Source organism: Scyliorhinus torazame, chromosome 9 (genome assembly GCF_047496885.1).
Source record: "Scyliorhinus torazame isolate Kashiwa2021f chromosome 9, sScyTor2.1, whole genome shotgun sequence".
Taxonomy (NCBI): Eukaryota; Metazoa; Chordata; class Chondrichthyes; order Carcharhiniformes; family Scyliorhinidae; genus Scyliorhinus; species Scyliorhinus torazame.
In genome coordinates this window covers 35,044,025-35,070,157 of record NC_092715.1, presented here as the reverse complement: position 1 = coordinate 35,070,157, position 26,133 = coordinate 35,044,025, and the positions used below count along the sequence as shown (strand labels likewise).

General features: G+C 56.7%; 1 protein-coding gene across 1 annotated transcript in view; it reads left to right on the top strand.

The window, feature by feature from the left end:
* Positions 1 to 26,133, top strand: part of hpgd (15-hydroxyprostaglandin dehydrogenase) — a 146,533-nt gene that overhangs the window by 57,830 nt on the left and 62,570 nt on the right. The window contains exon 6 of the mRNA XM_072515777.1: positions 5,791 to 5,954. Coding sequence (XP_072371878.1) covers positions 5,791 to 5,954 — 164 coding nt within the window. The remainder of the gene's footprint in view (positions 1 to 5,790; positions 5,955 to 26,133) is intronic.

Here is a 26,133-nt window from a genome sequence, read left to right as displayed (position 1 = left end):
GAGACGGTCACACGCAGTACCTTATGGACAGAGACTAAAACCAGACTTTTAGATTTGGCAAAAACATTGCAGTTAACATTACCTGACAAAATGCGAAAAGATGAGGTAATTATGGTGGTGGCTAAGCATGTAAAGTTACCTGAGATACAGTTTGACTCATTGGAAATGGCAAATATCCAGTTGCAGATTAAGCAACTTGAACATGAAAAAGAATTAAAGCAGCTTGAATATGCAATGAGAGAAAAAGAAAGAGAGAGGGAGATACAGATCGGGGGGAAAGAAAAGGAGAGAGAAGAAAGAAACAAAGAAAGAATGGCCCCAGCAGAAGAAAAGGAAAGAGATAGAGAGGAAAGGGAAAAAGAGAGAGTTTGAACTTCAGAAAATGGCTGTGAAACATAACAGTCGGTTAAAATTGGCAGACGTAAAGGGAAACGTACAGTTGGAGGATAGTGATGAGGATAGTGAGAAAGAGAGTCATAGTCGAAGGCTTGGTGGGGATCTATTTAAATACATCCAAGCATTGCCAACGTTTGATGCGAAGGACGTGAAGCCTTTTTCATTTCATTTGAGAAGGTATCTAAACAAATGAAATGGTCACAGGACATGTGGGTATTACTGATTCAAACAAAGTTGGTAGGTAGGGCTAGTGAAGTGTTTGCATCACTACCGGAGGAGGCATCTGGGACGTATGAGGAGGTGAAAAAAATCAATTTTAGGTGCATATGAATTAGTGCCTGAAGCCGACAGACAAAGGATCAGCAATTTAAGGAAAGAATTTGGTCAAACATGCATGGAGTTTGAAAGGCTAAAACAGAATAATTTTCATAGGTGGATAAGGGCTTTAAAAATAGACCAAGCGTATGAAGTATCAGATAAATTATACTTTTTGAGGAGTTTAAAAATGTAATTCCTGATGTAGTGAGAACTCATGTGGAAGAGCAGAGGGTTAAAACTGCGAGATTAGCAGCAGAAGTGGCAGATGATTATGAATTAGTTCATAAATCAAAGCATGGTTTCTGACATCAGTTTCAGCCTGTGAGGGATAGAAACTGGGGACATGAGAAATACTCAACTGGTAAAGGTAAAGATGGTCTAATGGGAGATAATAAGGAGAGTGTACCTCAGATTAAAAAAGAAATCCCGAAGGATGGAAGAGAAATTAAAAGTTTCAAATGTTTTCACTGTAATAAACTAGGCCATGCAAAGTCACAGTGTTGGTGGTTGAAGAAAAGCTCTGGGAAGGCTGATGTGGTAAAACAGGATAAGACCGTGGGGTTTGTTAAAGTGGTAAAGGAAAGTCCAAGTGAAGCGAAGGAGGTGCAAAAGATTGTACAAGCCTGATAAGAAGGTGCCAGATCTCTTTAAAGAATTTACTTGTGTGGGTAAAGTTTACTCATGTGTATCAGGAGGAGCAGGTAAATAAGTCACAATTTTGAGAGATACGAGAGCTAGTCAATCTTTAATGGTAAGAGATGAGGAGTTGTGTAGTTTGGGAAGAATGTTGCCAGAAAAGGTGGTAACATGTGGAATTCAGGGTGAGAGGAATAGTGTTCCATTATATAAGGTAAGGTTGGAAAGTCCAGTGAAGAGTGGTGAAGTGGTAGTAGGAGTAATGGAGAAACTATCTTGTCCAGGAATACAGTTTATCTTGGGTAATGATATAGCTGGATCACAAGTGGGAGTGATGCCTACTGTGGTTGATAAGCCAGTGAAAAATCAGACAACTGAAGTGTTGAAGGACGAATATCCTGGGATTTTTCCGGATTGTGTAGTAACAAGGTTGCAAAGTCACAGGTTAAGACAAGAGGAGAAATCAAAGAGTGAAGATGAAGTTGAAGTGCAATTATCAGAAACGACTTTTGATCAGATGGTTGAAAAAGAACAAGAACAGGTGGAGGATGAGACGGATATTTTAAGTTCAGGAAAATTGGCGGAGTTACAACAAAAAGATATAGAAATAAAACGGATGTATCAGAAAGCATACACGGAAGAGGAATCTGTGTGTATACCAGAGTGTTATTACCGTAAAAATAATGTCTTGATGAAAAAATGGAGACCTTTACATATGCAGGCGGATGAAAAGTGGGCAGAAGTTCATCAAGTAGTATTGCCGGTAGGGTATAGAAAGGAGGTGTTGCAAGTTGCACATGAGGTACCAGTGGGAGGTCATTTGGGAATAAGGAAAACCTCAAGCTAAAATCCAGAAACATTTTTATTGGCATGGACTACATAAAGATGTAGTTAAATTTTGTCAATCATGTCACACATGTCAAGTGATAGGGAAACCTCAAGCAGTGATAAAACCAGCGCCCTTAATACCCATTCCAGCATTTGAGGAACCTTTTACAAGGGTCCAAATTGATTACTTCGGACCGCTTCCGAAAACAAAAAGTGGGAATCAATATCTTTTGACTATAATGAATGTGTCTACTAGGTTTCCAGAGGCCATTGCAGTACAGCTAAAAAGATTGTGGAGGAGTTACTTAAATTCTTTACTAGTTATGGACTACCCACAGAAATACAATCGGATCAAAGATCAAATTTTACCTCAAGGTTATTCAAAGAAGTTATGGATAGTTTAGGAATAAAACAATTTACATCAACTGCGTACCATTCAGAATCGTAGGGAGCGTTAGAAAGGTGGCATCAGACATTAAAGACAATGTTGAGGGCTTATTGTCACGATTATCCAGAGGAGTGGGATAAAGGAATTCCATTCGTACTGTTTGCAATTAAGGATGCATCTAATGAGTCAACCAAATTTAGTCCTTTGAACTAATTTTTGGTCATGAGGTAAGAGGACCACTTAAATTGATTAAGAAAAAATTGGTGAGCGAGAAATCGGATATTACATTATTGGAATACGTGTCAAATTTTAGGGAACGATTAAATAGAGCAGGTGAATTGGCTGGACAACATTTAAAAGTTGCACAAAAAGTGATGAAATGGGTAGCGGACAAGGGGCGAGATTCTCCGATCCCCCACCCGGTCGGAGAATCGCCGGGGGCTGGCGTGAATCTCGCCCCCGCCGGTTGCCAAATTCTCCCGCACCGGATATTCGGCGGGGGCGGGAATCGCGCCGCGCCTGTTGGCTGCCCCCCCCCGCGATTCTCCGGCCCGGATGGGCCAAAGTCCCGCCGCTAAAATGCCTGTCCCGCCGGCGTAGATTAAACCACCTACCTTACCGGCGGGACAAGGCGGCGCGGGTGGGCTCCGGGGACCTGGGGGGGGGGGCGCGGGGCGACCTGGCCCCGGGGGTGCCCCTACGGTGGCCTGGCCCGCGATCGGGGCCCACCAATCGCAGACAGGCCTGTGCCGTGGGGGCATTCTTTCCCTTCCGCCTTCGCCACGGTCTCCACCATGGCGGAAGTGGAAGAGACTCCCTCCACTGCGCATGCGCAGGAATGCCGTCAGCGGCCACTAAGGCTCCCGCGCATGCGCCGCCTGTAGATGTCATTTCCGGGCCAGCTGGCGGGTCACCAAAGGCCTTTTCCGCCAGCTGGCGGGGCGGAAATTCGTCTGGCGTGGGCCTAGCCCCTTAAAGTTGGGGCTCGGCCCCCCAAGATGCGGAGCATTCCGCACCTTTGGGGCGGCGCAATGCCCGACTGATTTGCACCGTTTTGGGCGCCAGTCGGCGGACATCGCGCCGATACCGGAGAATTCCGCCCAAGAAATCCAAAGTTCGTAGTTTTGCCAGTGGAGATAAAGTTTTAGTATTGCTACCAGTGGTCGGTGAACCTTTTAAAGCAAGGTTTTGTGGACCTTATCAGATTGAAAGGAAATTAAGTGAGGTGAATTATGTGGCAAAAACACCAGATAGAAGGAAAACTCACAGAGTGTATCATGTGAATATGCTTAAAAGGTTCTTTGAAAGGGAAGGAGAGGAAAAGGAGGTGTTTTTAATGATTCTAACTCAAAGTGACGAACCAAAGACTGAATTTGACATACCTCAAATTAAATTGGAAAATGAGGATGTTCTTAAAAATTGGGATAAATTGTTGAGTTACCTTTCAGAGGAAAAATAAACTGACCTGAAAGAGTAATTGATATCACATGGGCAAGTTTGTGGAGATAAATTGGGAAGTACCAAAATGGCTATACATGATGTAGATGTGGGAAATGCTGTTCCAATCAAACAACATCCATACAGATTTAACCCTTTAAAATTGGCACAGGTTAACAAAGAGATTGAGAGTATGCTTAAAAATGGCATAATTGAAGTGGGTTGCAGCCAATGTAGCTCACCCATAGTGATGGAACGTAAACCAGACAGTATCCAAAGATTGTGTTATGACTATAGAAAGGTTAATGCAGTTACAAGAACGGACTCTTATCCTATCCCATGTTTGGAGGATTGCATTGAGAAAGTAGGACAGTCAGCTTTTATTTCCAAATTGGATTTACTTAAAGGTTACTGGCAGGTACCTTTATCCGAAAGGGCAAAGGAGATTTCAGCTTTTGTGACTCCAGATGGTATTTACCAATTCAAAGTTATGCCATTTGGCATGAGAAACGCCCCAGCCACATTTCAACGGTTAACTAACAAAGTTGTTTCAGTATTACCCAATTGTGCGGTGTACATCAACAATCTGGTAATTTTTAGCCAGACGTGGAAAGAACATTGAAAACATCTGATGGAGTTATTCGATCGACTTCAGGAGGCGGGTTTGGTGATGAACCTAGCCAAAAGTGAATTTCGAAAAGCTCAAGTCACTTTCCTTGGCCATACAATCGGACAGGGTCGAATGGTCACACGGGATGTGAAACCAACAGTTATTGAGGAGTTTTCAATACCCTCGACACGACGGGAAATAATGCGATTTCTTGGCATGAGTGGATTTGATCAAAAATGGATGGATCATGCAGAAACCTTCTTGTTCAAAGAAACTGTCAATCGAGAAGGATTCCAGTTGGAGGAAAAACAAAAAATGGACTATATTGTTGTACCTGTTTGCGTGTGGTGTTTTTTTTAAACAAAAAAGTCTATTTACTCGGTGCATTTCTTAAAGGATAGTGAAAAGGTGGAAAATGAAACCATCTTGAAGTTGATGGTTTATTATTTTTTTCTTGGGGGGAGGTTTCATGTGAGGGTACCTTTAAGAAGCATTTTGCTGGATTGGCGGTCGGCATCGCCACCGGGTGTAGCGTCTTGGTTGGGTGACCTGTACGACTTCCTGCGATTAGAGAAGAGAAAGTATGAGTTAAGGGGCTCTTCAGGGGAGTTTGAGGAAAGGTGGGGGATGTTTGTGACTGTGTTTGAGGGGCTGTTCATCACGGGAGAAGGGGGGGGGGCGAAAAAGGGGAAACATCTACACAGATTGTTGGGGAGTATGTTTTCCGGGGTTTTTATTCGCTGTAACCTGCTTTGATACATGTTGTAATAACATACATTTTTAAAAAAAGCTATGTTCAATAAAGAGATTTTTAATCAAGAAAGGAATCAAGGATTATGGGATAAGGTGGGAAAGAGGAGTCGAGGATTATAACATAAGATCAATCATGATCTCATTGAAAGGCAGAGCATACTCACTGGGCCGAATGGCCTACTTCTGTTCCTACATCTTATGGTCTGATATCAATGTGAGTCCTTTTGCAATAAAAGGAGTCAGACATCCTGATCGGCTGGAAAATTCTGAAGGAATTCTGAAGTTCATGTCCTTGCCCCAGAACTCCCAGTGAGGATACTGGCTGCTTAGCCACTGCTTGCTTTTGCTCCTCAATGCACAAGATGCGCCCAGTGGAACCAGAGTATCTGGTGAATGGTAACTCTCCAGTGCTTTCCTTTTTCAGGCAACATCAAAGATCTTGGGCTATGGAGTTCGGATCAACACAATTTGCCCAGCCTTTGTGGATACGCCACTTCTGAACTCCATCAATCATGAGGAAATTATGGGCAAATATTACGTATTCAAGGATGCTGTCGAAAAGCTGATTCAGCACTACGGAATACTGGAGTAAGTACATTTTTAGAGATGAAAATGTAATGTAAAAATACTTTTAAAAACTTTAGAATTCAACAAAAGAGGACAAAAACTTTGCTCAACGGGGGGAAATAGAGTATGAGAGTAAAATTGCAGCAACATTGAAACTGGCCGTAAAAGCTTCTATAAATACGTGAAACAAAAAAGGTTAGTAAAGATAAATGTTGGTCCCTTACAGCCAGAAGCAGGGGAAATTATTTATGGGGAACAAAGAAATGGCAGAAGAACTGAACACATACTTTGGTTTGGTCTTCAGAAAAGATAGCGCAAATAACCTCCCCGGTCTAGTGAGAGGCCCGAATTGAAGGAAATCAGTATTAGTAAGAAAATGGATTAATGGGGTTAACGGTTGACAAATTACCAGGACCTGATAATATATATCCCAGGGTTTTAAAGTAAGTGACCCTGGAAATGTTGCATGCATTGTTGGTCATCGTCCAAAATTCTATAGACCCTGGAGCAGTTCCTCCAGATTGGTGGGTGGCAAATAAAACCCCACTGTTTAAAAAGGGGAGGGAGAGAAAAAAAAGGAGAATTACGGACTGGTTAGCCTGACATTAGTAGTAGGGAAGATGCTAGAGTCTGTTATAAAAGGCGTGAAAACAGAACTTTTGGAAAGCAATAACAGGATTGGACAAGGACAGGATGGGTTTCTGAAAGGTCTCTGAAAGGCAGATCAGTCTTAACAAATCTACCGGAGTTTATTGAAATGAAATGAAATGAAAATGAAAATCGCTTATTGTCACAAGTAGACTTCAAATGAAGTTGCTGTGAAAAGCCCCTAGTCGCACCATTCCGGCTCCTGTTCGGGGAGGCTGGTACGGGAATTGAACTGTGCTGCTGGCCTGCCTTGGTCTGCTTTCAAAGCCAGCGATTTAGCCCTGTGATAACCAGCCCCGTATTGAGGATGCAATTGTAGAATAGGTAAGGGAGAACCATTTGATATGGTATATTTGGACTTTCAGAAGGCTTTTGATAAGGTGCCACATAAGAGGTTAGTGGGAAAAATTAAAGCACATGGGATAGAGGGTAATATATTGGCATGGAACGAGGATTGGTGTACAGACAGGAAACAGAGAGTGGCAATAAATGTATTTTTTTTCTAAATGGCAGGCAGTGGGGTCAGTGATCAGTGCTTGGGCCCCAGTAGTTCACAAAATATATAAATGACCTGGATGAGGAAACCAAATGTAACATTTCCTGATTTGTCGATGACACAAATCTGGGCAGAATTGTGAGTTGTGGGGAGGATGCAAGGAGGCTTCAAGGTGATTTAGACAAGTTGAATGAGTGGGAAAACAGATGGCCGATGCAGTTCAACATGGCTAAATGCGAAGTTATACATTCTGGTGTGAAAAATAGAAATAAAGAGTGTTATTTAAGTGGCGGAATATTGGGAAGTGTGGATGCACAAAGGGATCTGGGTGTCCTTGTACACCAGTCAATAAAAGTGGAGAGGCAGATGCAGCAAGCAGCTAAGAAGGCCAATTATATGTTGGCCTTCATTGTTAGAGGATTTAAATTCAGAAGTAGGGAGACCTCACTGCAGTTATTCAGAGCCTTGGTGACACCACACCTAGAGTATTGGCTTCACAGCGCCAGGGTCCCAGGTTTGATTCCCAGCTTTGGTCACTGTGCGGAGTCTGCACGTTCTCCCCGTGTCTGCATGGATTTCCTTCGGGTGCTCCGGTTTCCTCCCACAAGTCCCGAAAGACGTGGTGTTAGGTAATTTGGACATTCTGAATTCTCCCTCTGTGTACCCGAACAGGCTCCGGAGTGTGGTGACTAGGGGCTTTTCACAGTAACTTCATTACAGTGTTAATGTAAGCCTACTTGTGACAATATAGATTATTGTTATTATTGTTTGCATTTTTGGTCTCCCTACCTAAGAAAGGATGTACTTGCTATAGAGGGGTTACAGCGGAAGATCACAAGGCTGATACCAGTGTTAACGGAACGGTCCTATGAGGACAGATTGGTTCGACTGGGCGTATATTCACTAGAGTTTGGAAGGATGAGAGGAGATGTGATTGAAATGCATCACATTCTAACAGGGCTGGACAGACTCGATGCAGGGAGGATATCCTCCCTGGTTGGGGTATCTCGAAGCAGAGGACACAGCCTCAGGACATGAGGTAGGCCATTTATGACTGAGATGTGGCAAAATTTGTTCACTCAAAGTGTAGTGAACGTGTGGAATTCTCTACCGCAGAAGGCGATGGAGGTCAAGTCACTGAATGTATTCAAGAAAGAGATTGATAATCTTTGAGATTTTAATGGCATCAAGGGGGTTTGGGGAGAAAGCAGTAATATGAAATTGAAATAGAGGGTCAGCCGTGATGATATTGAATGACGGGGCAGGCTCGAAGGGCTGAATGGCCTACTCCCACTATTTGTTTCTGTATCCCTGTGTGGATCACTCTAATCTGGGCTGGTCCAAGTACGGCCCTGGGGCTTTTTGTACCATTATGTGGCCCCAGGAACTGGTTTTCAAATTGCTGGTCCGACAGGTAAAATTTGAAAGGAAGATTCAGCTTGGAGCTGCTCTGCCAATCACAGGTCATTTCCCTCCCAAGCGTGCCACTGATAAAATCACTGGTGTGGGAGAGCAACAATCCGTGGTTGCAGGAGTTACAAATACTAACGACAATGAGTTTAGGGCCCAGAGAACAGAATTGCCAGGCATCCAGAGAAGGGTGCGACTGGTCTCGATCAGGGTGAGACTGGTCTAGAGCAGGGTGAGACTGGTCTAGAGCGGGGTGCAGCTGGTCTAGAGTGGGGTGTGACTGGTTTAGAGCGGGGTGCAGCTGGTCTAGAGCGGGTGCAGCTGGTCTAGAGCGGGGTGCAACTGGTATACTGTGGGGGGGGTGCAACTAGTCTAGAGTGGGGTGAAACTGGTCTAGAGTGGGGTGCAGCTGGTCTAGAGCGGGGTGCAGCTGGTCTCGAGCGGGGTGCAGCTAGGACAGAGTGGGGTGCAGCTGGTCCAGAGCAGGGTGCAGCTGGCCCAGAGCGGGGTGCAGCTGGCCCAGAGCAGGGCTCAGATAGAGAGAGTCTAAGGGGGCCGAAGATTGTGTGAGAGGGGAGGAGAAGAGTGTGAGGGGGAGAAGAGTGTGAGTGTCGAGCAGAGTGTGAGTGGAGAGAAGAGTGTGAGTGGGGAGCAGAGTGTGAGTAGGGAGCAGAGTGTGAGTAGGGAGCAGAGTGTGAGTGGGGAGCAGAGTGTGAGTGGGGAGCAGAGTGTGAGTGGGGAGCAGAGTGTGAGTGGGGAGCAGAGTGTGAGTGGGGAGCAGAGTGTGAGTGGGGAGCAGAGTGTGAGTGGGGAGCAGATTGTGAGTGGGGAGCAGAGTGTGAGTGGGGAGCAGCGTGTGAGGCGGGAGCAGAGTGTGAGGCGGGAGCAGAGTGTGAGGCGGGAGCAGAGTGTGAGGCGGGAGCAGAGTGTGAGGCAGGAGCAGAGTGTGAGGCGGGAGCAGAGTGTGAGGCGGGAGCAGAGTGCGAGCGGGGAGCAGAGTGCGAGCGGGGAGCAGAGTGCGAGCGGGGAGCAGAGTGCGAGCGGGGAGCAGAGTGCGAGCGGGGAGCAGAGTGCGAGGGGGAGCAGAGTGCGAGCGGGGAGCAGAGTGCGAGCGGGGAGCAGGGTGCGAGCGGGGAGCAGGGTGCGAGCGGGGAGCAGAGTGCGAGCGGGGAGCAGGGTGCGAGCGGGGAGCAGGGTGCGAGCGGGGAGCAGGGTGCGAGCGGGGAGCAGGGTGCGAGCGGGGAGCAGGGTGCGAGCGGGGAGCAGGGTGCGAGCGGGGAGCAGGGTGCGAGCGGGGAGCAGGGTGCGAGCGGGGAGCAGGGTGCGAGCGGGGAGCAGGGTGCGAGCGGGGAGCAGGGTGCGGGTGGGGAGCAGGGTGCGAGGAGGACTGTCGGAGGATACAGCAGGATTTAGATTGTTTGGAGACTTGGGCGGAGAGATGGCAGATGGAGTTTAATCCGGACAAATGTGAGGTAATGCATTTTGGAAGGTCTAATGCAGGAAGGGAATATACAGTGAATGGTAGAACCCTCAAGAGTATTGAAAGTCAAAGAGATCTAGGAGTACAGGTCCACAGGTCATTGAAAGGAGCAACACAGGTGGAGAAGGTAGTCAAGAAGGCATACGGCATGCTTGCCTTCATTGGCCGGGGCATTGAGTATAAGAATTGGCAAGTCATGTTGCAGCTGTATAGAACCTTAGTTAGGCCACACTTGGAGTATAGTGTTCAATTCTGGTCGCCACACTACCAGAAGGATGTGGAGGCTTTAGAGAGGGTGCAGAAGAGATTTACCAGAATGTTGCCTGGTATGGAGGGCATTAGCTATGAGGAGCGGTTGAATAAACTCGGTTTGTTCTCACTGGAACGAAGGAGGTTGAGGGGAGACCTGATAGAGGTATACAAAATTATGAGGGGCATAGACAGAGTGGATAGTCAGAGGCTTTTCCCCAGGGTAGATGGGTCAATTACAAGGGGGCATAGGTTTAAGGTGAGAGGGGCATGGTTTAGAGTAGATGTACGGGGAGGGTAGTGGGTGCCTGGAACTCGCTACCGGAGGAGGTGGGGGAAGCAGGGACGACAGTGACATTTAAGGGGCATCTTGACAAATACATGAATAGGATGGGAATAGAGGGATACGGACCCAGGAAGTGTAGAAGATTGTAGTTTAGTCGGGCAGCATGGTCGGCACGGGCTTGGAGGGCCGAAGGGCCTGTTCCTGTGCTGTACATTTCTTTGTTCTTTGCTGTTCTTTGAGTGGGGAGCAGAGTGGGAGTGGGGAGCAGAGTGGGAGTGGGGAGCAGAGTGGGAGTGGGGAGCAGAGTGTGAGTGGGGAGCAGAGTGTGAGTGGGGAGCAGAGTGCGAGTGAAGAGCAGAGTGCGAGGGAAGAGCAGAGTGCGAGGGAAGAGCAGAGTGCGAGTGGGGAGCAGAGTGCGAGTGGGGAGCAGAGTGCGAGTGGGGAGCAGAGTGCGAGTGGGGAGCAGAGTGCGAGTGGGCAGCAGAGTGCGAGTGGGGAGCAGAGTGCGAGTGGGGAGCAGAGTGCGAGTGGGGAGCAGAGTGCGAGTGAGGGACAGAGTGCGAGTGAAGAGCAGAGAGCGAGTGAGGAGCAGAGTGCGAGTGAGGAGCAGAGTGCGAGTGGGGAGCAGAGTGCGAGTGGGGAGCAGAGTGCGGGTGGGGAGCAGAGTGCGAGTGGGGAGCAGAATGCGAGTGGGGAGCAGAGTGCGAGTGGGGAGCAGAGTGCGAGTGGGGAGCAGAGTGCGAGTGGGGAGCAGAGTGCGAGTGGCGAGCAGAGTGGGAGTGGGGAGCTGAGTGCGAGTGGGGTGCAGAGTGCGAGTGGGGAGCAGTGTGGGAGTGGGGAGCAGAGTGGTAGTGGGGAGAAGAGTGCGAGTGGGGAGCAGAGTACGAGTGGGGAGCAGAGTGCGAGTGGGGAGCAGAGTGCGAGTGAAGAGCAGAGTGTGAGTGGGGAGAAGAGTGTGAGTGGGGAGAAGAGTGTGAGTGGGGAGAAGAGTGTGAGTGGGGAGCAGAGTGTGAGTGGGGAGCAGAGTGTGAGTGGCGAGCAGAGTGTGAGTGGCGAGCAGAGTACGAGTGGCGAGCAGAGTACGAGTGGCGAGCAGAGTACGAGTGGGGAGCAGACGGCGAGTGGGGAGCAGACGGCGAGTGGGGAGCAGAGGGCGAGTGGGGAGCAGAGGGCGAGTGGGGAGCAGAGGGCGAGTGGGGAGCAGAGGGCGAGTGGGGAGCAGAGGGCGAGTGGGGAGCAGAGGGCGAGTGGGGAGAAGAGGGCGAGTGGGGAGAAGAGGGCGAGTGGGGAGAAGAGGGCGAGTGGGGAGAAGAGGGCGAGTGGGGAGAAGAGGGCGAGTGGGGAGAAGAGTGTGAGTGGGGAGAAGAGTGTGAGTAGGGAGCAGAGTGCGAGTGGGGAGCAGAGTGCGAGTGGGGAGTAGAGTGGGAGTGGGGAGTAGAGTGGGAGTGGGAGCAGAGTGGGAGTGGGGAGCTGAGTGGTAGTGGGGAGAAGAGTGCGAGTGGGGAGCAGAGTACGAGTGGGGTGCAGAGTGCTGGTGGGGAGCAGAGTGGGAGTGGGGAGCAGAGTGGGAGTGGGGAGAAGAGTGCGAATGGGGAACAGAGTGCGAATGGGGAACAGAGTGCGAATGGGGAGCAGAGTGGGAGTGGGGAGCAGAGTGCGAGTAAAGAGCAGAGTGCGAGTGAAGAGCAGAGTGCGAGTGAAGAGCAGAGTGCGAGTGGGGAGAAGAGTGCGAGTGGGGAGCAGAGTGCGAGTGGGGAGCAGAGTGGGAGTAGGGAGCAGAGTGCGAATGGGGAGCAGAGTGCGAATGGGGAGCAGAGTGGGAGTGGGGAGCAGAGTGGGAGTGGGGAGCAGAGTGCGAGTGGGGAGCAGAGTGCGAGTGGGGAGCAGAGTGGGAGTGGGGAGCAGAGTGGGAGTAGGGAGCAGAGTGCGAATGGGGAGCAGAGTGCGAATGGGGAGCAGAGTGGGAGAGGGGAGCAGAGTGCGAGTGGGGAGCAGAGTGCGAGTGGGGAGCAGAGTGCGAGTGGGGTGCAGAGTGGGAGTGGGGAGCAGAGTGGGAGTGGGGAGCAGAGTGCGAGTGGGGAGCAGAGTGCGAGTGGGGAGCAGAGTGCGAGTGGGGAGCAGAGTGCGAGTGGGGAGCAGAGTGCGAGTGGGGAGCAGAGTGCGAGTGGGGAGCAGAGTGCGAGTGGGGAGCAGAGTGCGAGTGGGGAGCAGAGTGCGAGTGGGGAGCAGAGTGCGAGTGGGGAGCAGAGTGCGAGTGGGGAGCAGAGTGCGAGTGGGCAGCAGAGTGCGAGTGGGGAGCAGAGTGCGAGTGGGGAGCAGAGTGCGAGTGGGGAGCAGAGTGCGAGTGAGGGACAGAGTGCGAGTGAAGAGCAGAGAGCGAGTGAGGAGCAGAGTGCGAGTGAGGAGCAGAGTGCGAGTGGGGAGCAGAGTGCGAGTGGGGAGCAGAGTGCGGGTGGGGAGCAGAGTGCGAGTGGGGAGCAGAATGCGAGTGGGGAGCAGAGTGCGAGTGGGGAGCAGAGTGCGAGTGGGGAGCAGAGTGCGAGTGGGGAGCAGAGTGCGAGTGGCGAGCAGAGTGGGAGTGGGGAGCTGAGTGCGAGTGGGGTGCAGAGTGCGAGTGGGGAGCAGTGTGGGAGTGGGGAGCAGAGTGGTAGTGGGGAGAAGAGTGCGAGTGGGGAGCAGAGTACGAGTGGGGAGCAGAGTGCGAGTGGGGAGCAGAGTGCGAGTGAAGAGCAGAGTGTGAGTGGGGAGAAGAGTGTGAGTGGGGAGAAGAGTGTGAGTGGGGAGAAGAGTGTGAGTGGGGAGCAGAGTGTGAGTGGGGAGCAGAGTGTGAGTGGCGAGCAGAGTGTGAGTGGCGAGCAGAGTACGAGTGGCGAGCAGAGTACGAGTGGCGAGCAGAGTACGAGTGGGGAGCAGACGGCGAGTGGGGAGCAGAGGGCGAGTGGGGAGCAGAGGGCGAGTGGGGAGCAGAGGGCGAGTGGGGAGCAGAGGGCGAGTGGGGAGCAGAGGGCGAGTGGGGAGAAGAGGGCGAGTGGGGAGAAGAGGGCGAGTGGGGAGAAGAGGGCGAGTGGGGAGAAGAGGGCGAGTGGGGAGAAGAGGGCGAGTGGGGAGAAGAGGGCGAGTGGGGAGAAGAGGGCGAGTGGGGAGAAGAGTGTGAGTGGGGAGAAGAGTGTGAGTAGGGAGCAGAGTGCGAGTGGGGAGCAGAGTGCGAGTGGGGAGTAGAGTGGGAGTGGGGAGTAGAGTGGGAGTGGGAGCAGAGTGGGAGTGGGGAGCTGAGTGGTAGTGGGGAGAAGAGTGCGAGTGGGGAGCAGAGTACGAGTGGGGTGCAGAGTGCTGGTGGGGAGCAGAGTGGGAGTGGGGAGCAGAGTGGGAGTGGGGAGAAGAGTGCGAATGGGGAACAGAGTGCGAATGGGGAACAGAGTGCGAATGGGGAGCAGAGTGGGAGTGGGGAGCAGAGTGCGAGTAAAGAGCAGAGTGCGAGTGAAGAGCAGAGTGCGAGTGAAGAGCAGAGTGCGAGTGGGGAGAAGAGTGCGAGTGGGGAGCAGAGTGCGAGTGGGGAGCAGAGTGGGAGTAGGGAGCAGAGTGCGAATGGGGAGCAGAGTGCGAATGGGGAGCAGAGTGGGAGTGGGGAGCAGAGTGGGAGTGGGGAGCAGAGTGCGAGTGGGGAGCAGAGTGCGAGTGGGGAGCAGAGTGGGAGTGGGGAGCAGAGTGGGAGTAGGGAGCAGAGTGCGAATGGGGAGCAGAGTGCGAATGGGGAGCAGAGTGGGAGAGGGGAGCAGAGTGCGAGTGGGGAGCAGAGTGCGAGTGGGGAGCAGAGTGCGAGTGGGGTGCAGAGTGGGAGTGGGGAGCAGAGTGCGAGTGGGGAGCAGAGTGCGAGTGGGGAGCAGAGTGCGAGTGGGGAGCAGAGTGCGAGTGGGGAGCAGAGTGCGAGTGGGGAGCAGAGTGCGAGTGGGGAGCAGAGTGCGAGTGGGGAGCAGAGTGCGAGTGGGGAGAAGAGTGCGAGTGGGGAGAAGAGTGCGAGTGGGGAGAAGAGTGCGAGTGGGGAGAAGAGTGCGAGTGGGGAGAAGAGTACGAGTGGGGAGAAGAGTACGAGTGGGGAGCAGAGTGGGAGTGGGGAGCAGAGTGTGAGTGGGGAGCAGAGTGTGAGTGGGGAGCAGAGTGGGAGTGGGGAGTAGAGTGGGAGTGGGGAGCAAAGTGGGAGTGGGGAGCAGAGTGGGAGTGGGGAGCAGAGTGGGAGTGGGGAGCTGAGTGGTAGTGGGGAGAAGAGTGCGAGTGGGGAGCAGAGTACGAGGGGGGAGCAGAGTGCGAGTGGGGAGCAGAGTTGGAGTGGGGAGCAGAGTGGGAGTGGGGAGAAGAGTGCGTGTGGGGAGCAGAGTGCGAGTGGGTAGCAGAGTGCGAGTGAAGAGCAGAGTGCGAGTGAAGAGCAGAGTGCGAGTGAAGAGCAGAGTGCGAGTGAAGAGCAGAGTGCGAATGAAGAGCAGAGTGCGTGTGGGGAGCAGAGTGCATGTGGTGAGAAGAGTGCGAGTGGGGAGCAGAGTGCGAGTGGGGAGCAGAGTGCGAGTAAAGAGCAGAGTGCGAGTGAAGAGCAGAGTGCGAGTGAAGAGCAGAGTGCGAGTCAAGAGCAGAGTGCGAGTGAAGAGAAGAGTGCGAGTGGGGAGCAGAGTTCGAGTGGGGAGCAGAGTGGGAGTGGGGAGCAGAGTGTGAGTGGGGAGCAGAGTGTGAGTGGGGAGCAGAGTGCGAGTGGGGAGCAGAGTGGGAGTGGGGAGCAGAGTGGGAGTGGGGAGCAGAGTGGGAGTGGGGAGCAGAGTGGGAGTGGGGAGCAGAGTGCGAATGGGGAACAGAGTGCGAATGGGGAGCAGAGTGGGAGTGGGGAGCAGAGTGCGAGTAAAGAGCAGAGTGCGAGTGAAGAGCAGAGTGCGAGTGAAGAGCAGAGTGCGAGTGAAGAGCAGAGTGCGAGTGGGGAGAAGAGTGCGAGTGGGGAGCAGAGTGCGAGTGGGGAGCAGAGTGGGAGTGGGGAGCAGAGTGGGAGTGGGGAGCAGAGTGCGAGTGGGGAGCAGAGTGCGAGTGGGGAGCAGAGTGGGAGTGGGGAGCAGAGTGGGAGTAGGGAGCAGAGTGCGAATGGGGAGCAGAGTGCGAATGGGGAGCAGAGTGGGAGAGGGGAGCAGAGTGCGAGTGGGGAGCAGAGTGCGAGTGGGGAGCAGAGTGCGAGTGGGGAGCAGAGTGGGAGTGGGGAGCAGAGTGGGAGTGGGGAGCAGAGTGGGAGTGTGGAGCAGAGTGCGAGTGGGGAGCAGAGTGCGAGTGGGGAGCAGAGTGCGAGTGGGGAGCAGAGTGCGAGTGGGGAGCAGAGTGCGAGTGGGGAGCAGAGTGCGAGTGGGGAGCAGAGTGCGAGTGGGGAGCAGAGTGCGAGTGGGGAGCAGAGTGCGAGTGGGGAGCAGAGTGCGAGTGGGGAGCAGAGTGCGAGTGGGGAGCAGAGTGGGAGTGGGGAGCTGATTGGTAGTGGGGAGAAGAGTGCGAGTGGGGAGCAGAGTGGGAGTGGGGAGCAGAGTGTGAGTGGGGAGCAGAGTGGGAGTGGGGAGCAGAGTGGGAGTGGGGAGTAGAGTGGGAGTGGGGAGCAAAGTGGGAGTGGGGAGCAGAGTGGGAGTGGGAGAAGAGTGGGAGTGGGGAGAAGAGTGTGAGTGGGGAGCAGAGTGCGAGTGGGGAGCAGAGTGGGAGTGGGGAGCAAAGTGGGAGTGGGGAGCAGAGTGGGAGTGGGGAGAAGAGTGTGAGTGGGGAGAAGAGTGTGAGTGGGGAGCAGAGTGCGAGTGGGGAGCAGAGTGCGAGTGGGGAGCAGAGTGCGAGTGGGGAGCAGAGTGCCAGTGAGGAGCAGAGTGCGAGTGGCGAGCAGAGTACGAGTGGGGAGCAGAGTACGAGTGGGGAGCAGAGGGCGAGTGGGGAGCAGAGGGCGAGTGGGGAGCAGAGGGCGAGTGGGGAGCAGAGGGCGAGTGGGGAGCAGAGGGCGAGTGGGGAGCAGAGGGCGAGTAGGGAGCAGAGGGCGAGTGGGGAGCAGAGGGCGAGAGGGGAGCAGAGGGCGAGTGGGGAGAAGAGGGCGTGTGGGGAGAAGAGGTCGAGTGGGGAGAAGAGAGCGTGTGGGGAGAAGAGTGCGTGTGGGGAGAAGAGTGCGTGTGGGGAGAAGAGTGCGTATGGGGAGAAGAGTGCGAGTGGGGAGAAGAGTGCGAGTGGGGAGAAGAGTGCGAGTGGGGAGAAGAGTGCGAGTGGGGAGCAGAGTGCGAGTGGGGAGCAGAGTGCGAGTGGGGAGCAGAGTGCGAGTGGGGAGCAGAGTGGGAGTGGGGAGCTGATTGGTAGTGGGGAGAAGAGTGCGAGTGGGGAGCAGAGTGGGAGTGGGGAGCAGAGTGTGAGTGGGGAGCAGAGTGGGAGTGGGGAGCAGAGTGGGAGTGGGGAGTAGAGTGGGAGTGGGGAGCAAAGTGGGAGTGGGGAGCAGAGTGGGAGTGGGAGAAGAGTGGGAGTGGGGAGAAGAGTGTGAGTGGGGAGCAGAGTGCGAGTGGGGAGCAGAGTGGGAGTGGGGAGCAAAGTGGGAGTGGGGAGCAGAGTGGGAGTGGGGAGAAGAGTGTGAGTGGGGAGAAGAGTGTGAGTGGGGAGCAGAGTGCGAGTGGGGAGCAGAGTGCGAGTGGGGAGCAGAGTGCGAGTGGGGAGCAGAGTGCCAGTGAGGAGCAGAGTGCGAGTGGCGAGCAGAGTACGAGTGGGGAGCAGAGTACGAGTGGGGAGCAGAGTACGAGTGGGGAGCAGAGGGCGAGTGGGGAGCAGAGGGCGAGTGGGGAGCAGAGGGCGAGTGGGGAGCAGAGGGCGAGTGGGGAGCAGAGGGCGAGTGGGGAGCAGAGGGCGAGTGGGGAGCAGAGGGCGAGTAGGGAGAAGTGTGGGAGTGGGGAGAAGAGTGCGAGTGGGGAGAAGAGTGCGAGTGGGGAGAAGAGTGCGAGTGGGGAGAAGAGTGCGAGTAGTGAGTGGGAGTGGGAGTGGGGAGCAGAGTGGGAGTGGGGAGCAGAGTGGGAGTGGGGAGCAGAGTGCGAGTGGGGAGCAGAGTGCGAGTGGCGAGCAGAGTCGGAGTGGGAGCAGAGTGGGACTGGGGAGAAGTGGGACTGGGGAGAGTGGGACTGGGGAGCAGTGTACGAGTGGGGACAGAGTGGGAGTGGGGAGCAGAGGGCACGTGGGGAGCAGAGGGCGGGTGGGGAGCAGAGTGGGAGTGGGGAGCAGAGTGGGAGTTGGGTGCAGAGTGGGAGTGGGGAGCAGAGTGGGAGTCTGGAGAAGAGTGCGAGTAGGGAGAAGTGTGGGAGTTGAGCTGAGGAAAATAATGTGAGTGGGGAGCAGAGTGCGAGTGGGGAGAAGAGTGCGAGTAGGGAGCAGAGTGTGAGTGGGGAGCAGAGTGTGAGTGGCGAGCAGAGTGCCAGTGGGGAGCAGAGTGGGAGTGGGGAGCAGAGTGGGAGTGGGGAGCAGAGTGGGAGTGGGGAGCAGAGTGGGAGTGGGGAGCAGAGTGGGAGTGGGGAGCAGAGTGGGTGTGGGGAGCAGTGTGCGAGTGGGGAGCAGAGGGCGAGTGGGGAGCAGAGGTCGATTGGGGAGCAGAGTGCGAGTGGCGAGCAGAGTACGAGTGGGCAGCAGAGGGCGAGTGGGGAGCAGAGGGCGAGTGGGGAGCAGAGGGCAAGTGGGGAGCAGAGGGCGAGTGGGGAGCAGAGGGCGAGTGGGGAGAAGAGGGCGAGTGGGGAGAAGAGGGCGAGTGGGGAGAAGAGTGCGAGTGGGGAGCAGAGTGCGAGTGGCGAGCAGAGTACGAGTGGGGAGCAGAGTGGGGGTGGGGAGCAGAGTGGGAGTGGGGAGCAGAGTGTGAGTGGGGAGCAGAGTGGGAGTGGGGAGAAGAGTGCGAGATGGGAGAAGAGTGCGAGTGGGGAGCAGAGTGCGAGTGGGGAGCAGAGTGCGAGTGGGGAGCAGAGTGCGAGTGAAGAGCAGAGTGCGAGTGAAGAGCAGAGTGCGAGTGAAGAGCAGAGTGCGAGTGAAGAGCAGAGTGCGAGTGAAGAGCAGAGTGCGAGTGAAGAGCAGAGTGCGAGTGAAGAGCAGTGTGCGAGCGAGGAGCAGAGTGCAAGTGGGGAGCAGAGTGCGTGTGGGGCGAAGAGTGTGAGTGGGGAGCTGAGTGGGAGTGCGGAGCAGAGTGGGAGTGCGGAGCAGAGTGGGAGTGCGGAGCAGAGTGGGAGTGCGGAGCAGAGCGGGAGTGGGGAGCAGAGCGGGAGTGGGGAGCAGAGCGGGAGTGGGGAGCAGAGTGGGAGTGGGGAGCAGAGTGGGAGTGGGGAGCAGAGTGGGAGTGGGGAGCAGAGTGGGAGTGGGGAGCAGAGTGGGAGTGGGGAGCAGAGTGGGAGTGGGGAGCAGAGTGGGAGTGGGGAGCAGACTGGGATTGGGGAGCAGAGTGGGAGTGGGGAGCAGAGTGGGAGTGGGGAGCAGAGTGTGAGTGGGGAGCAGAGTGTGAGTGGGGAGCAGAGTGTGAGTGGGGAGAAGAGTGTGAGTGGGGAGCAGAGTGGGAGCGGGGAGCAGAGTGGGAGCGGGGAGCAGAGAGCGAGTGGGGAGCAGAGTGGGGAGCAGAGTGGGAGTGGGAGCAGAGTGGGAGTGGGTAGCAGAGTGCGAGTGGGTAGCAGAGTGCGAGTGGGGAGCAGAGTGCGAGTGGGGAGCAGAGTGCGAGTGGGGAGCAGAGTGCGAGTAGGGAGCAGAGTGCGAGTGAAGAGCAGAGTGCGAGTGAAGAGCAGAGTGCGAGTGAAGAGCAGAGTGCGAGTGAAGAGCAGAGTGCGAGCGAAGAGCAGAGTGCGAGCGAGGAGCAGAGTGCAAGCGGGGAGCAGAGTGCGTGTGGGGAGAAGAGTGCGAGTGGGGAGAAGAGTGGGGGTGGGGAGCTGAGTGGGAGTGCGGAGCAGAGTGGGAGTGGGGAGCAGAGTGGGAGTGGGGAGCTGAGTGGGAGTGGGGAGCTGAGTGGGAGTGGGGAGCTGAGTGGGAGTGCGGAGCAGAATGGGAGTGGGCAGCAGAGTGGGAGTGGGGAGAAGAGTGCGAGTGGGGAGAAGAGTGCGAGTGGGGAGCAGAGTGCGAGTGGGGAGCAGAGTGCGAGTGGGGAGCAGAGTGCGAGTGGGGAGCAGAGTGGGAGTGGCGAGCAGAGTGTGAGTGGCGAGCAGAGTCGGAGTGGGAGCAGAGTGGGAGTGGGGAGAAGAGTGTGAGTGGGGAGATGAGTGTGAGTGGGGAGATGAGTGTGAGTGGGGAGAAGAGTGTGAGTAGGGAGCAGAGTGTGAGTGGGGAGCAGAGTGTGAGTGGGGAGCAGAGTGTGAGTGGGGAGCAGAGTGGGAGTGGGTAGCAGAGGGCGAGTGGGGAGAAGAGGGCGAGTGGGGAGCAGAGGGCGAGTGTGGAGCAGAGGGCGAGTGGGAAGCAGAGGGCGAGTGGGAAGCAGAGGGCGAGTGGGGAGAAGAGGGCGAGTGGGGAGAAGAGTGCGTGTGGGGAGAAGAGTGCGAGTGGGGAGAAGAGTGCGTGTGGGGAGAAGAGTGCGAGTGGGGAGAAGAGTGGGAGTGGGGAGAAGAGTGCGAGTGGGGAGAAGAGTGCGAGTGGGGAGAAGAGTGTGAGTGGGGAGAAGAGTGTGAGTGAGGAGAAGAGTGTGAGTGGGGAGCAGAGTGTGAGTGGGGAGCAGAGTGTGAGTGGGGAGCAGAGTAAGAGCGGGGAGCAGAGTGGGAGCGGGGAGCAGAGTGGGAGCGGGGAGCAGAGAGCGAGTGGGGAGCAGAGTGGGGAGCAGAGTGGGAGTGGGAGCAGAGGGCGAGTGGGGAGCAGAGGGCGAGTGGGGAGCAGAGGGCGAGTGGGGAGCAGAGGGCGAGTGGGGAGCAGAGGGCGAGTGGGGAGCAGAGGGCGAGTGGGGAGCAGAGGGCGAGTGGGGAGCAGAGGGCGAGTGGGGAGAAGAGGGCGAGTGGGGAGAAGAGGGCGAGTGGGGAGAAGAGTGCGAGTGGCGAGCAGAGTACGAGTGGGGAGCAGAGTGGGAGTGGGGAGCAGAGTGGGAGTGGGGAGCAGAGTGCGAGTGGCGAGCAGAGTACGAGTGGGGAGCAGAGTGTGAGTGAGGAGCAGAGTGTGAGTGGCGAGCAGAGTGGGAGTGGGGAGCAGAGTGGGAGTGGGGAGCAGAGTGGGAGTGGGGAGCAGAGTGGGAGTGGGGAGCAGAGTGCGAGTGGGGAGCAGAGTGCGGGTGGGGAGCAGAGTGCGAGTGGGGAGCAGAGTGCGAGTGGGGAGCAGAGTGCGAGTGGGGTGCAGAGTGGGAGTGTGGAGCAGAGTGCGAGTGTGGAGCAGAGTGCGAGTGGGGAGCAGAGTGCGAGTGGGGAGCAGAGTATGAGTGGGGAGCAGAGTGGGAGTGGGGAGCAGAGTGGGAGTGGGGAGCAGAGTGGGAGTGGGGAGCAGAGTGGGAGTGGGGAGCAGAGTGCGAGTGAAGAGCAGAGTGCGAGTGAAGAGCAGAGTGCGAGCGAGGAGCAGAGTGCAAGCGGGGAGCAGAGTGCGTGTGGGGAGAAGAGTGCGAGCGGGGAGAAGAGTGGGAGTGGGGAGCTGAGTGGGAGTGCGGAGCAGAGTGGGAGTGGGGAGCAGAGTGCGAGTGGGGAGCAGAGTGCGAGTGGGGAGCAGAGTACGAGTGGGGAGCAGAGTGGGAGTGGGGAGCAGAGTGGGAGTGGGGAGCAGAGTGGGAGTGGGGAGCAGAGTGGGAGTGGGGAGCAGAGTGGGAGTGGGGAGCAGAGTGGGAGTGGGGAGCCGAGTGCGAGTGGGGAGCAGAGTGCGAGTGGGGAGCAGAGTGCGAGTGGGGAGCAGAGTGGGAGTGGGGAGCTGAGTGGTAGTGGGGAGAAGAGTGCGAGTGGGGAGCAGAGTGGGAGTGGGGAGCAGAGTGCTAGTGGGGAGCAGAGTGGGAGTGGGGAGCAGAGTGGGAGTGGGGAGCGGAGTGGGAGTGGGGAGAAGAGTGCGAGATGGGAGAAGAGTGCGAGATGGGAGAAGAGTGCGAGTGGGGAGCAGAGTGCGAGTGGGGAGCAGAGTGCGAGTGGGGAGCAGAGTGCGAGTGAAGAGCAGAGTGCGAGTGAAGAGCAGAGTGCGAGTGAAGAGCAGAGTGCGAGTGAAGAGCAGAGTGCGAGTGAAGAGCAGAGTGCGAGTGAAGAGCAGAGTGCGAGTGAAGAGCAGAGTGCGAGCGAGGAGCAGAGTGCAAGTGGGGAGCAGAGTGCGTGTGGGGAGAAGAGTGTGAGTGGGGAGCTGAGTGGGAGTGCGGAGCAGAGTGGGAGTGCGGAGCAGAGTGGGAGTGCGGAGCAGAGCGGGAGTGGGGAGCAGAGCGGGAGTGGGGAGCAGAGTGGGAGTGGGGAGCAGAGTGGGAGTGGGGAGCAGAGTGGGAGTGGGGAGCAGAGTGGGAGTGGGGAGCAGAGTGGGAGTGGGGAGCAGACTGGGAGTGGGGAGCAGACTGGGATTGGGGAGCAGAGTGGGAGTGGGGAGCAGAGTGGGAGTGGGGAGCAGAGTGGGAGTGGGGAGCAGAGTGGGAGTGGGGAGCAGAGTGTGAGTGGGGAGCAGAGTGTGAGTGGGGAGAAGAGTGTGAGTGGGGAGCAGAGTGGGAGCGGGGAGCAGAGTGGGAGCGGGGAGCAGAGAGCGAGTGGGGAGCAGAGTGGGGAGCAGAGTGGGAGTGGGAGCAGAGTGGGAGTGGGTAGCAGAGTGGGAGTGCGGAGCAGAGTGCGAGTGGGGAGCTGAGTGGGGAGCAGAGTGCGAGTGGGGAGCAGAGTGCGAGTGGGGAGCAGAGTGCGAGTGGGGAGCAGAGTGCGAGTGGGGAGCAGAGTGCGAGTGGGGAGCAGAGTGCGAGTAGGGAGCAGAGTGCGAGTGAAGAGCAGAGTGCGAGCGAAGAGCAGAGTGCGAGCGAGGAGCAGAGTGCAAGCGGGGAGCAGAGTGCGTGTGGGGAGAAGAGTGCGAGTGGGGAGAAGAGTGGGGGTGGGGAGCTGAGTGGGAGTGCGGAGCAGAGTGGGAGTGGGGAGCAGAGTGGGAGTGGGGAGCAGAGTGGGAGTGGGGAGCTGAGTGGGAGTGGGGAGCTGAGTGGGAGTGGGGAGCTGAGTGGGAGTGCGGAGCAGAATGGGAGTGGGCAGCAGAGTGGGAGTGGGGAGAAGAGTGCGAGTGGGGAGCAGAGTGCGAGTGGGGAGCAGAGTGCGAGTGGGGAGCAGAGTGGGAGTGGGTAGCAGAGTGTGAGTGGCGAGCAGAGTCGGAGTGGGAGCAGAGTGGGAGTGGGGAGAAGAGTGTGAGTGGGGAGATGAGTGTGAGTGGGGAGAAGAGTGTGAGTAGGGAGCAGAGTGTGAGTGGGGAGCAGAGTGTGAGTGGGGAGCAGAGTGTGAATGGGGAGCAGAGTGGGAGTGGGTAGCAGAGGGCGAGTGGGGAGAAGAGGGCGAGTGGGGAGCAGAGGGCGAGTGTGGAGCAGAGGGCGAGTGGGAAGCAGAGGGCGAGTGGGAAGCAGAGGGCGAGTGGGGAGAAGAGGGCGAGTGGGGAGAAGAGTGCGTGTGGGGAGAAGAGTGCGAGTGGGGAGAAGAGTGCGTGTGGGGAGAAGAGTGCGAGTGGGGAGAAGAGTGGGAGTGGGGAGAAGAGTGCGAGTGGGGAGAAGAGTGCGAGTGGGGAGCAGAGTGGGAGTGGGGAGCAGAGTGGGAGTGGGGAGCAGAGTGGGAGTGGGGAGCAGAGTGGGAGTGGGGAGCAGAGTGGGAGTGGGGAGCCGAGTGCGAGTGGGGAGCAGAGTGCGAGTGGGGAGCAGAGTGCGAGTGGGGAGCAGAGTGGGAGTGGGGAGCTGAGTGGTAGTGGGGAGAAGAGTGCGAGTGGGGAGCAGAGTGGGAGTGGGGAGCAGAGTGCTAGTGGGGAGCAGAGTGGGAGTGGGGAGCAGAGTGGGAGTGGGGAGCGGAGTGGGAGTGGGGAGAAGAGTGCGAGATGGGAGAAGAGTGCGAGTGGGGAGCAGAGTGCGAGTGGGGAGCAGAGTGCGAGTGGGGAGCAGAGTGCGAGTGAAGAGCAGAGTGCGAGTGAAGAGCAGAGTGCGAGTGAAAAGCAGAGTGCGAGTGAAGAGCAGAGTGCGAGTGAAGAGCAGAGTGCGAGTGAAGAGCAGAGTGCGAGTGAAGAGCAGAGTGCGAGTGAAGAGCAGAGTGCGAGTGAAGAGCAGAGTGCGAGTGAAGAGCAGAGTGCGAGTGAGGAGCAGAGTGCTAGTGGGGAGCAGAGTGCGTGTGGGGAGAAGAGTGTGAGTGGGGAGCTGAGTGGGAGTGCGGAGCAGAGTGGGAGTGCGGAGCAGAGTGGGAGTGCGGAGCAGAGTGGGAGTGCGGAGCAGAGTGGGAGTGCGGAGCAGAGAGGGAGTGCGGAGCAGAGCGGGAGTGCGGAGCAGAGCGGGAGTGGGGAGCAGAGCGGGAGTGGGGAGCAGAGCGGGAGTGGGGAGCAGAGTGGGAGTGGGGAGCAGAGTGGGAGTGGGGAGCAGAGTGGGAGTGGGGAGCAGAGTGGGAGTGGGGAGCAGAGTGGGAGTGGGGAGCAGAGTGGGAGTGGGGAGCAGACTGGGAGTGGGGAGCAGAGTGGGAGTGGGGAGCAGAGTGGGAGTGGGGAGCAGAGTGGGAGTGGGGAGCAGAGTGGGAGTGGGGAGCAGAGTGGGAGTGGGGAGCAGAGTGGGAGTGGGGAGCAGAGTGTGAGTGGGGAGAAGAGTGTGAGTGGGGAGCAGAGTGGGAGCGGGGAGCAGAGTGGGAGCGGGGAGCAGAGAGCGAGTGGGGAGCAGAGTGGGGAGCAGAGTGGGAGTGGGAGCAGAGTGGGAGTGGGTAGCAGAGTGGGAGTGGGGAGCAGAGTGGGAGTGGGGAGCAGACTGGGAGTGGGGAGCAGAGTGGGAGTGGGGAGCAGAGTGGGAGTGGGGAGCAGAGTGGGAGTGGGGAGCAGAGTGGGAGTGGGGAGCAGAGTGGGAGTGGGGAGCAGAGTGGGAGTGGGGAGCAGAGTGTGAGTGGGGAGAAGAGTGTGAGTGGGGAGCAGAGTGGGAGCGGGGAGCAGAGTGGGAGCGGGGAGCAGAGAGCGAGTGGGGAGCAGAGTGGGGAGCAGAGTGGGAGTGGGAGCAGAGTGGGAGTGGGTAGCAGAGTGGGAGTGCGGAGCAGAGTGCGAGTGGGGAGCTGAGTGGGGAGCAGAGTGCGAGTGGGGAGCAGAATGCAAGCGGGGCGCAGAGTGCGTGTGGGGAGAAGAGTGCGAGTGGGGAGAAGAGTGGGGGTGGGGAGCTGAGTGGGAGTGCGGAGCAGAGTGCGAGCGAAGAGCAGAGTGCGAGCGAGGAGCAGAGTGCAAGCGGGGCGCAGAGTGCGTGTGGGGAGAAGAGTGCGAGTGGGGAGCAGAGTGCGAGTGGGGAGCAGAGTGGGAGTGGGGAGCTGAGTGGTAGTGGGGAGAAGAGTGCGAGTGGGGAGCAGAGTGGGAGTGGGGAGCAGAGTGCTAGTGGGGAGCAGAGTGGGAGTGGAGAGCAGAGTGGGAGTGGGGAGCGGAGTGGGAGTGGGGAGAAGAGTGCGAGATGGGAGAAGAGTGCGAGTGGGGAGCAGAGTGCGAGTGGGGAGCAGAGTGCGAGTGGGGAGCAGAGTGCGAGTGAAGAGCAGAGTGCGAGTGAAGAGCAGAGTGCGAGTGAAGAGCAGAGTGCGAGTGAAGAGCAGAGTGCGAGTGAAGAGCAGAGTGCGAGTGAAGAGCAGAGTGCGAGTGAAGAGCAGAGTGCGAGTGAAGAGCAGAGTGCGAGTGAAGAGCAGAGTGCGAGTGAGGAGCAGAGTGCTAGTGGGGAGCAGAGTGCGTGTGGGGAGAAGAGTGTGTGTGGGGAGCTGAGTGGGAGTGCGGAGCAGAGTGGGAGTGCGGAGCAGAGTGGGAGTGCGGAGCAGAGCGGGAGTGCGGAGCAGAGCGGGAGTGGGGAGCAGAGCGGGAGTGGGGAGCAGAGCGGGAGTGGGGAGCAGAGTGGGAGTGGGGAGCAGAGTGGGAGTGGGGAGCAGAGTGGGAGTGGGGAGCAGAGTGGGAGTGGGGAGCAGAGTGGGAGTGGGGAGCAGACTGGGAGTGGGGAGCAGAGTGGGAGTGGGGAGCAGAGTGGGAGTGGGGAGCAGAGTGGGAGTGGGGAGCAGAGTGGGAGTGGGGAGCAGAGTGGGAGTGGGGAGCAGAGTGTGAGTGGGGAGCAGAGTGTGAGTGGGGAGCAGAGTGGGAGCGGGGAGCAGAGTGGGAGCGGGGAGCAGAGAGCGAGTGGGGAGCAGAGTGGGGAGCAGAGTGGGAGTGGGAGCAGAGTGGGAGTGGGTAGCAGAGTGGGAGTGCGGAGCAGAGTGCGAGTGGGGAGCTGAGTGGGGAGCAGAGTGCGAGTGGGGAGCAGAGTGCAAGCGGGGCGCAGAGTGCGTGTGGGGAGAAGAGTGCGAGTGGGGAGAAGAGTGGGGGTGGGGAGCTGAGTGGGAGTGCGGAGCAGAGTGCGAGCGAAGAGCAGAGTGCGAGCGAGGAGCAGAGTGCAAGCGGGGCGCAGAGTGCGTGTGGGGAGAAGAGTGCGAGTGGGGAGAAGAGTGGGGGTGGGGAGCTGAGTGGGAGTGCGGAGCAGAGTGGGAGTGGGGAGCAGAGTGGGAGTGGGGAGCAGAGTGCGAGTGGGGAGCAGAGT